The 11,633-nt window shown below is 39.8% G+C and overlaps 1 protein-coding gene across 1 annotated transcript in view; it reads right to left on the bottom strand.

Annotated features, from left to right (window-relative positions):
- Positions 1–3,011: 3,011 nt before the first annotated feature.
- LOC134212662 (mucin-2) overlaps positions 3,012–11,633 on the bottom strand; it is a 33,234-nt gene continuing 24,612 nt past the window's right edge. Inside the window, exons 9-13 of the mRNA XM_062690707.1 lie at positions 10,821–10,913; positions 10,334–10,753; positions 9,972–10,264; positions 5,083–5,426; positions 3,012–5,018 (exon numbers count right to left, since the gene is read on the bottom strand). Coding sequence (XP_062546691.1) covers positions 4,848–5,018; positions 5,083–5,426; positions 9,972–10,264; positions 10,334–10,753; positions 10,821–10,913 — 1,321 coding nt within the window. The 3' untranslated portion in view covers positions 3,012–4,847. The remainder of the gene's footprint in view (positions 5,019–5,082; positions 5,427–9,971; positions 10,265–10,333; positions 10,754–10,820; positions 10,914–11,633) is intronic.

Raw genomic sequence — 11,633 nt, 5'->3', positions numbered from 1 at the left:
ACAACATTTGTAGTAAAATGAATTTTCTTGTATGGACAAATCACCCGTTCTCACTAACGACGCATCACAGCGATATGTGACCCAGGCAGAAAAGTTACAAATATTTTTCTGATTTTTTATACCCTTATTGCATTTTGCAACTTTAAACAATAAATGAGATCTGATTACAGCTCCATACTAAAGTCAAATTTCTTTATGACTGCTCGTCACCTAGAGTGTACAAAAGTAACATTCTTAACTTACGCCATTCAACAACAGTTGTCACTACTGTATATGCAAAATCACATTGATATAAACACGCAGCATCGCCACCTCTCGTTTGATAGTGTCAATAACGCAATTTATACCAGCAGGTGTACAAGTGTTGCTGAAATGATTTGAAACGGCCTCAAGCGGAATTTCAGCTAGAATGCCACTGGTCTCGTCATATAGCCGCACTGCCATGGCTTTTTACAAATAGACGCTTTTACTCCAGCACAGGTGTAGTGGAACCACGTTCCGCAAATATCACATGCAACCATGTCATCAGCATGATCAGGTCGGTTGCATGCTTTGCAGTTATTGGCGGACTGCATCTCTAAACTTCTTATGACTGGCTGAATCTTATTGGATGCAATAATTTTCGAGGATGTTGTAAAACGGTTTCGCAGTTCGGGTTTCCCGTAACTCGACTGGAAAAATATAGGGTAAGACGGTATAATGCGCCCCACCTGGCCAAAACACCCCCTTTGATTTCTAGAAAACTATAACTAATTGAGGGTCAAAATCAGTTGGTACCTATAAGTATTTGTAAACCCATCGTACTATGTGAATGTGGAAGTATTTTTGTATTACAAAATAATAGCAAAATACAAAAAGTTACAGTTTTGATGTAACTTTTCATGTTTGTTAGCTCAACATTCTGAAGCGACTCTGGCATACTGTCCACAAAACTTGCACTGGAACACTCAGTTGGGTAACAAAATAACTTTTCTCAGCGGTTAATATGATGTAAAATTACTTCCATCTTCAAAAATGTAACGATTTTCGAAAACATGTTTCACTGGCCAAAACGCCCCAGTGTAGGCAGGACGTTATGCCCTTACCAACTGGACACAAGCGCAGCGAGCCTGCGGCAGTTGCATCCAAATTGTATGGAAAATAATTAAATGTAAATCACACCTGCTTAAATTGACCTATGTTGGTTTTTTTTATGTCAAGCGCATAAGGATTTGTAACCTTTTTATTATGGGATTGATAAAATACTAATGAAGGGCTATGAAACGTCTTTGTCTAAGGTGGGGCGTATTGCCCAGGCACTTGTTGAAATCCATTTTTTCGTGACTTTTCAAAAAATCTTTATTACGTGTTATCTGTAATATTTTTATAAGACTACTCACGGGCAATGCATTTGCGTCTTCCTTGACTACCAAATAACGTAAAGTTTGCATAAATTGCGTTGAAAAGTTAAAAGTTATCAAGGAGTTGCCTTAGGGGGGGCATATTATACCGTCTTACCCTATGTTTATTCAACCGATAATTAATGCAGTAACTCATTTTCAACTTACAAATTAGTTTCCTAACTATTCGAGCAATCCAATGTGCATGCCAGCTCCAGTTTCTGAGGTTAGGTCAGCTATTAACATAATGTTTCATTTATGAGTTTGACTCTTTAACTTTAACTATTTAATAGTATATACTTACATATCCGTACATATTAGGTACTAATTTAGGACGTAAGTTTACTTTCGTTTAATTGATCAATCGAATTCACTCAAAAATAGTATTTAGGATTATTCAATTGAACAATATAGAATTAATTAATTGTATAAAACAGCAGCTATTCCGCCAAACCTAACTTTCACATAGGAGTGTGTTAATTTGTTTTGCTGATGTCACTGTTAGATCTGTCAACAATTCAACGATGCGCGTGGATATTATGCGCCGCTTCACTGCACTACAGATCCAAAGGGGCTATCTCTAGTATTTCGCAACACATACAGAATTGTAAGAGCTGTATACATTAATCGTATAAAAACCTGGCAACTTAGCAAAATGTTGTAAAATAAATTTGGCATCTGCTGGTTCAGCGTATACTTATTTTGATTCTCGGGCAACACATGAGTAAAATCAGTAGTGATTCAGTTTCTTTACGAATTTTCAAACACTATTCTAGTTTGAATCTGAAGCAATTTGATTTATTTCATCTATCAGAAAATTTTAAAAAATTGTTTCGTTAGGTGTTGATTTTATGCATATACCAAGAAGAGGTCACAAAACTTGTTTATTTTCAATAACAGCCTCCATTACGGAGGTCGATCCACAGACCTTGACTCTATGGAGTTCGTAGACTACCTACTAGGTGGTAGGTGGTACCTAGAGCCCACGACAACAACAAAAACTACTTGGAATGCAAACATATACCAAGAAGGCGTCACACAACTTGTTTGTTCTTCAATAACTGCTTCCATTACGGAGGTGGATCCAAGGACCTTGAATATATGGAGTTCGTAGATTACCTGGAACCACAATGACAACAACCAGAACTACTTGGAATGCAAACATGTTTTAAGAAGAAATCATTGGATAACCTGGAACATATACTGCGAAAGCACTATATGCTAAGCACCATAAAGAGCACGTACAGTTTTTGAATTTGCACGATAGACCTTTGGTTACGCTAGCAGACCTTAAGATCTTATTCCAGGGTTTTTTTTGGATGACTGAGGCCTTACTCCAGGGGTTTTTGGAACCTAGAACATATACTGTGAACACCGACTATTCTAAGAAGCGCAATGAGCATGTAATATATTTGAAATTGGTTGATAGCCTTTTGGTTACGCGTGTAGACTCTTAAGTCTTACTTCAAAGATTTCTTGTATAACCATGGGCATAAGCTGTAAACCTTGACAATTGGCAAAAAGTATATGAGTTGCAAAACTGTCAAAATTATCTAAATCGGTTGAAAATTGTCAAAGTTATGAAAATACCAGGATTTCAGGAAAATCTTCACTTCATTAAAAGCCAAACAGTTATTAAAAATTTGTCATATTTTATTGTTTTACTTCCGATACAGTAAATGTTTTTTGTTTTGCTTTGACATTTTATCCAATTTTATTGCTTATCACATCACCGATCTAGTCGTACCTATTTTGTGCATGTTTCGTCAGCAGACAGCATGGTGTAGGTTCTACTCTTTTCGTTTATACAATACATTTTCGGTAAAGATATTCCATTTTTCTCCTGGAGTTTATCTTTCGTAGTTGTCTCTTTTTAGTTGTGAAAATAGTGCATTTTCTGTTACGGATAAACTTCTCTCTATCTCCCTCGCTACATATCACTAAAGTACACGTATTGTTATAGACAAAATCTTACAAAACGATTAAAAAAATATATAAAGATCTCTTAGAAAGCAGAGGCAGTTTATTGAATTTGTGGCAAAAATATGAATGCATAGGACTTTGTCGTGTGCGATGTCTGTTTGTCGAAACGGAAAGTCGATAACTCAAGAAGTCGATCTCTGTACTCTTCGTCTTAAAAGTAGTTAAAAATAGAGCATATATGTGAAGATGTTTAGTGGAGTAGAAAATATATGGAATCGATTGAATAAACCTTACCTATGTACAATAGATTGCTTTTTCTTTTAGTCTTACGATTAGAGATTTGTTCTAGCAACAGCTTTTCTTTTACTATAATTTATTTTCTAACTAGCTATAAATATATCACTATTCAATTTTAGTGTCATTCTTTTCTCTTAGATTTCAATTCGTTTTACAAGTGTCTTAATCAAGTCTGCTCAAAATGATTTCAAATTTAGTGTTTGCTTCGTTTTTGAACTCGGATTCCCATTTATTATTAAGTATTATGTTATCCAGGTATGCGATCCATCGTCGTAAGTTTATCTTCGTTCGTAGAGAAGCAATTTGCAAGGAAAATAAAATTTACAATAAAATGTTTTTTTTTTAGTTTATACAAAACATGGATTTGAAGGAAATTTCATGATGACGATGAATCCGGACACCTAGCTAACGACAATAGACTCAATGGTTGGATTTTGTTTTGTAGCAACGAATTTACAGGTTAAGGCAGCTTGTGGGCTTCTCGGAAGACTAAACCCGTTGATATTTTTTATGGCAATGTGCTACTTTTCACCACTTTAGGTTTTCTTTTCGGGTTTGGTTTGTAAGTCGAGTAAGTCTAATAGGTTATAGTTTTTTCGATGAAGATTTTGATTACACTACTGAGTGAGTATTTGTCATGTTTTCGTTCCACGGAATTCTCTTCTCATTTTCGATGAATGATGTTTGCAGTAGAAAACATATTTACAGAAAACCAAAGATGATAACTTAATGAATATAATATCAGAAGAACTTTTCTCCGATCGCTTGCGACGAAGAATAAAGTTTTTCGGGAAGCAGATCCCCTTACTCAATAAATTACCAATTATCATGGAGAGGTGAAAAAGTGAGTGCGAAGCTTTGTTTTATACGTTACCTAATTCTAAACACTTAACCTAAGGCTTTCGTGAACAGTTTTTTCATCGTCATCGAAAAATAACAGCCCTGGGAAAATCACACCGACTTGTGTGGAAGTAAATAAAATGAAACAAAAAGATCATAGTTGAATTGCATTTCTTTTAACCTTGCGCCGGAGAAAAGAAAAGAATCAGCTAGACTTTCAAAATGTTTCATTTTGTACCGATTAGTCGGTGGACCCCTCGGGCCTCATATCTTTCCAATGGCGACCGATTTTCTTGACTCATTTTCTTCTCGCTCTAACAAATCCATATAAAATTTTCTCTCTCTTATACACAAACAAAATAAAGTTTCATCTGTTTCGCGGGGCTTTCAGTACATTTTGCCTATGACTTAGTTCGTGTCGGCCACTTCGATGTCGTTGTCGATCCGTGACGAGCGGATTCCGGTCTTGCCGGTCCACGGGTAGATTTCGGGACAGGGCTGGCACGTGCGCATATAACGGACGCCGGATTTGTGCCACAGGTTGCATACCTTCGGGTTGTTGCAGCGCTTGGGACGGTCCTGTGGAGTAAGAGTAACGAGATGTTACGATTTGATCACGACACGCTGAAAGGCGATCACTTACCGAATAGTTACACTGGAACGGTTGGAACGAGTTGACACGGGACAGGGGCGTGGGATCGCGCACCCACTGCAGGGCCTGCCAGTTGGTGATGATCCAGACGTCCTTCATCGAGTTGATCGTATCCAGGAACTGTATGAAGCCCTCCTTATGGTGCGGCTGCGTGAACCAGGCTGCGTGATAGTACAGTCCGAATGGCGCACGGTTGGTAGTGTAGTGACGTTCGAAGTTCTTCATGATCATCTTGTAGACACCGTCGATGTCCGGTGGGTTGGAGCAGGCGTCACCCATTGAGCAGCGGCCGCCGTTCAGATCCTGCCACATTACCATAGGAACTTCCCAAACACCTAAGAAAAAAGAAACAAATAGGTGTGTTGTAATTTAGAAATGCCTTTTTCGAACAAGTGCTCGAGAAAGCATGGGCGTAGCCAGGATTTCGAGAAGGGGGAGGGGGGGCAACTTTTTTGGTCTTCTAAATCGTAGTTTTATAGTAGTTTCATAAAAACACATGAATATTAACACATGAAACCAAATCGAAACAATTAAAACAATAATGGATTTAAAAATGCGTGATTTATTGCTCATCAGATATTTTTAAATAAAGTGAGAAAAATATTAACGAACTTAGTATTCAGAAAAAATATAAAATCGGCTAAGAAAAATTATTATAAAAATCCTGCATTCTTCCATAAGTATAAGAAAACTAGAACCATACATCTGAATTCTAAACAAATCCTCTCTGAAATAATATTTATTATAAAATAGGCAGAAAAATCAATATACAAGCTTTCTCCAGGAATTCCTTCGACAATTGCTCCTGGCATTCTATCCGAAATTCTATCAGGGATTCTTTAGGAATGCCTCCAGCAACTTCTTCGGCAGTGTCTTCAGGAATTCCACCATAAATTTTGCCGGGAATTGATCCGAAAATTCCACCATTATTTACTCCAAAAAAATTTTCACGAACTTCTTTATAAGTTCTGCAGAATTCCCTGCAATAATTCAAATAATTTCGTGCTGTTTCCCATAATTTATAGGAATAAGAATATTCCGTGGAAATTCCGCAGAATTGCCAGTAAACATTCCTGAGAATTTCACGAAATATCTTCGAATTTCTTGTGTAAATTCCATAAAATTTTCCGTTTGTTTCGAATAATTTCTTGTGAAAATTTCAAAGAATTTCTCCAGGAATTCCACCGGAAATTTATACAGAAATTATACCGAAAATGAAATCAAGAATGGAATTTTCGGAGGAATTCCTAGATTAATTCGCAATGAAATCCTGAAAAAAAATTCCGGTTGAAACTCCTGGAATTCTCCCAGGAGTTCCCCCGGCATTTCCACCAAGAATTTCTCTAGGATTTCCTTCGAGAATTGTTCCGGAAGTTCTATCGGCAGTTCTTCTGAAAATTCTTCCAGGAATTTCGGCAGAATTGGAATTTATTTAGGCTTCTTCAGGAATTTATATAGATTTTCCACCAGAAGCTCCTCCGAGATTTTCTCTGCGAGCTCCGAGCAGGGAATTCTCCGGGAGGTCCTCTGATGATGATGATGGTCCAACAAAGGTTTCAGCTAGACGAGATTTGTCTATAAGATGAATTCTCTTGTTTTCGAGAATGCTTTTGGTAGTTTCCCCGGGATTCCTTTGAAAATTCTCCCGCGAGTTTCTTCAGAAATTCTTCCAGAAAATTCCTTCGAGAGTTCCTCCGGGAATTCCACCAGCAATTCATCCGGGAGTTTCTCTGGAAATTCCTCCGGGAGTTCCACCAGAAGCTATTCCAGGAAATTATTCAGGCTTTTTTCAGAAAATCATTTAGGAAAATCATTTTCTTCAGAAATTAAGCTGGACATTAAGTTCTTCCGATAGTTTCTCTGGGAGTTCATCCGGGAGGTCCTCTAGGAATTCTTCTAGGAGTTCCTCCTGAAATTCCTCCGGGAGTTCTTACGGGAGATCTTACGGGAGCTCCTCCGGCAGTTCCTTCGGGAATTCCTCCGGGAGATCCACCAGCAGTTTCTACGAGAATCCCTCCGGGAGTTTCACCGGCAGTTCCTCCGGGTGTTTCTCTGAAAAGGAACTCCCGGAGGAACTCCCAGAGTAATTTCCGGAGGAACTCTAGAAATCCGGGGGATTTTCTATAGGAATTTCCGGAGAAATTTTCAGAGAAACTGCCAGTGGAACTTCTGGAGGAATTTATTGAAGAACTACAGGAAGAATTTCTGGAGGAAATCCTGGAGGAACTCTCGTAAGAATTCTAGGATGAACTCCCAAAGGAACTTCCGTAAGAACTCCAGGAGGAACTCATGGAAGAATTCTTAAAAGAATCTCCCGGAGGAATTCTCGTAAGAACTCCCAGAGATATTCTCCGAGGAACTTCTGGAAGAATTTGTAGATAAATGCCTAAAGAAATGCTAAATGAATTCCTTGAAGAAAGCCTGATTGAATTCCCGAAGTAGCTACTGGTGGAACTTCAGAGGAACATCCGGTGGAATACCCTAGAGGAAGATAAAAAATATTTCTGAAGGAACTTCCGAAATCCCATTTCCCGTGAAATTCCTGCCAAATATTGTCCAGGAATTCCCTGTGAAGTTCCTGGAGGCATTACCAGAGAATTTCTTGGAAAAACTCCTGGAAGAACTCCCGGAGGAACTTCCACAAGCACTTCCGGAGGAATTCCCACATGGAAGTCCTGAAATAATTCTTAGAGAAGTTCCTAAAGGAACTAATGCAGAAATTCCCAGATGAAATCCTGAAAGTATTCCCAGATGAATTGCCGAAAAAAATCCCTGCGGATTGTTCCGAAGAAATTTCTGGAAGAACTCTTGGCAGATATCCGAGTAAATTCCGAGTGAAGTCCGGAAGGAATTCTAGTACACTTCCACGGAAAATCTCCCGGAGAAATTCCTGAAGGAATTCCTGGAGAAGTACCTGAAAAAACTCCCGAAAAAATACCTGTAAGAATTTCTGGGGAAATACTTGGACGAATTCCAGGAGAAATTCATGAAGATATTTCTAGAGGATTTCTTGAAGGATATTCTGAAGTAATTGCGAAAAGAATTCCAGATTGGAATGTTAGATGATTTCGCTATTGAATGTTTGGAGGTATTACAGGAAAATTTCCTGGAAGTAATCCCGGAGGAATTAAAGGAAGAGTTCCGAGAGGAATGCCCGGAGGAGTTCCTAGAAGAATTTCCGAAGGAATTTCTTATAGATTTACAAGTGAAATTATATGAATCGGAGGATTTCCGTCATAAATTTTTGAAGAAACTTCTGGTAGAATTTTGGGAAGAAATTCCGTATGTATTCTTGACGGAACTCTCGAATGCATGCCTGAAGGAAATGCCGGATTCTTCCTGAAGAGAGAAAAGCCGAAGAAATATCTAGAAGTAAATCTTGGAGAGAAGAAAAGAAACTTCAAGGAATTTCCTCGTGAATTTCCTAAAACAAATTTAGTGGGGGGTTTCTAGATAAGGAGGAATTATAATTACATGAGAAGGATTTTCGAACGATTTTCAGAGGAATTTGTGAATAACTTTCCGGAGGAATTCAGAAGTTCCCAGGGGAGCTTCTAGAAGGATTTCAAGGAGAATTTTTGAGCCCGAAATGTTTCGAGTTGTTTTGAACTTTCACATATTATGGATCCTGGATGCCCTAATAGGTTTTGGGAATCTTTTGAATTTCAACCATCTATTTCTGTATATGGTTGGATCGTAAAGTGCACATGTTTAAGGGAATTCATTTCAGTACCCGCCTGCCCCCCCCCCCCCCTCTGGTTATGCCCTTGCGAGAAAGCATTTGATCGAATAATTCAATTGATTGCTTTTTTCCTAAAACCGTAAAAATCAGATATTGAACATCTTTTTAAACGCCATTCATGATTTGAACAAGCGCCATTTAAAATAAAATTCCTCTATCAAACACGACATTTTGACACTAGTGTATGCATTTAAAAAGGACTAATTTCGGATGACGATAAAAAGCTACAAAACATAGCTCAAGATAACAAATTTTCCTTGAACCCTTTGTGTATCAAGCTTTGTGTGCAGAAACGTTTCGGTCTTACGTCAGTTTGCCGGAACTTATCGCATGAGCAATGAAAAATCAGAATCTATGACACTAGGTCAAGAGACAAAAGGTCGAAAGGACAAGAGTCGATAAGACAAAACGTCAAAAAGGACAGAAGGTCGAAAGGGACAAAAGGTTGAAAGGGACAAAAGGCCGAAAAGGACCAAACGTCAAACAAGAACAAGTTGATAACAAGTTGGGTGTATTGTAAAGGAATTTGTGAAATGCATTCAACTTCAAGTAGAAGTAATACACTAATATCATCAATCAAAGTTGAAGAATGATAATTACTATGAAACAATATTATGAATATCTAGATAGTTCTGTTAGAGATAAAAAAGATTGTTGACTTAAGAAATGAATAAAGTTTGTATTGTGCGAGATTGATGATCAACGTTTCAGTTTTTTGTCTATTTCGACCTTTTGTTCCTTTCAACCTTTGGATATTTTCGAGCTTTTGCCCCTTTCGACGTTTTGTCTTTTCGCCTTTCTGTCCCGTTCGACGTTTTGTCCTTTCGACCTTCTGTCCTTTTCGACCATTTGTACATTTTTGATGAAGTACATATTCTGAAGGGGCAAATGTGAATCTTTTTCACATGCCAATTTTGTTTTTTTTTCTTGATTAAATCTCGAGTTGTGTAGAAATTTTTGTTTCATTTGTATGGAACCTCCCCTTTCTAGAGGGGGAGGGATCTCAATCCATCATAAAACCTTCTTCGGCTCCAAAAACCCTTCATACAAATTTTCACGCTGATCGGTTCAGTGGTTTCCGAGTCTCAACTTAGGTCTCACTTGAAAAGGTTTCCCTGCTTGCTCTCACTATACTCACCTGGATAGCTCTTGGTTGGACACGGCGGAATCATACAGTCGTGGAAGATCTTGTAGTCGAGCGTGTAGGGCCAGCTCGGCGGACGGTTTTCGTACACCGGCATCGACGAGTCGTACGTGAAGTTGAAGTCGTGCAGCATCTTGAACATCTTGTTGCCACCGATGGACAGGAACGGAGCGCGCATACCGCGGACATCCTCCAGCTTGACGCCACCGTACGCGGAGAGAATCTCCCGCTGACCTGCGATTTCGCGGGCCCACTTCTTCGGCGAGAATGCTTCACCGAAGCTGTGACTGTAATTCAAAATAAAAATTGAATTACCCATTTAGGTCTAATAGGTCTTACTCAAAAATGAAACTTACGATACGGTGTGGGATGCCATCTCGTGTCCATCGGAGTACAGGTTCTGCACCTGACTGTAGTCGGTCCACTCGTGCGACACGTAGAAGGTAGCCGAAATGGGGCAGCCGTTCGGGTTGACACGTCCACGCTCGAACAGATCCTGGTACAGCTGTTTGTTCAGATCGTTTACGGAATCGTCGAAGGTTAGCAGCACAATCTGGGGCACCTGCTCGACGGGCAATTCTCCGGGTACGTCCTTTCCGCCGCAGTAGCAATCCGGCAGCAGGCATACGTCCTTGCGGCACTTGGCAGCAGTCTTGTCGGGGGTCGGCTGTGGGTATAGAGGTTCTGGTCGGCTCGGTGGGTAGCGGTAGATGTCGATGAACTCCTGCGCTTTCGAAACGATGTTCTGTGCAGGCTTCAGCGTCGGGCGAGCACGTCTGCGGGGAGCACGATAATTGAAAGAGTGAATCGAATGGGATCGCTTGAATCACGTGTTCAACTTACGGTGGATGGGTTCCTCGGTTGGCGGATATAGTCGACTGTGTATCAGTGATGTACTGCTGGTTTCCGCGATTACGATTGCTGTTACTGCTTCCTCTACAATGCCGCGCAAGGAAGTTTGGACAAACGCACGAAATAAATAACAAAATCAAAATTAGTTAGAATCTACCCTCAGAATTCCGCATATATCGTTTCCAAGCGTCTACTGTAGATTAGTACGAAGCGCATGTCTTATGGATGAGAATTACTGACTGGGACCACTGTGGATCAGCTACGGGCTACGATTTGAGAGTACAACAGGCTTGCTACCAAACAATACAGCGAAGAAGGTTGCCAGTGCGTGAGCTTGCAGGTTAGAGCTAGTAAGCTGTCAGAGGAGCGTAAGTACGTAAAGATAAAAAGGCATTAGGAGGCTCGGTAGTGATGTTATGTAGGCAAGTCAGAGCTATGGTGTGGAGCGATGCCGATGCTCGATGTGGTCGATCCAAATCGATGACGTTGCTAGTAGTCGATTTTCTATTGCTACTGAACTGAGCTTGTTGGGTTACGAGCGATACAGAGTTAGCGAAGACTACAGTCTTACGGTGCACGATTCGGAGGAAGGTAGAAACAGCGCAGAGTTGCACGCGAAAGTGAGAGGAGGAGATGGCTCAGCCAGAATAGGAAAGGTCCGTGAGGTGGGATATTTTTAGGGTTCATGAGATGTGAGGTTACGAATTTTCTCGGTGTGGCGTGGAGTAGTGTGTGGTGTCTGTTGGCTTGGAACTGTTCACAGGTTTGTGTAATAGGAAATGGGATGGATATAACTCGACTAGG

Source organism: Armigeres subalbatus, chromosome 2 (genome assembly GCF_024139115.2).
Source record: "Armigeres subalbatus isolate Guangzhou_Male chromosome 2, GZ_Asu_2, whole genome shotgun sequence".
Taxonomy (NCBI): domain Eukaryota; kingdom Metazoa; phylum Arthropoda; class Insecta; order Diptera; family Culicidae; genus Armigeres; species Armigeres subalbatus.
The sequence above is the reverse complement of the archived record's forward strand: the minus strand, read 5'-3'. Positions and strand labels throughout refer to the sequence as shown.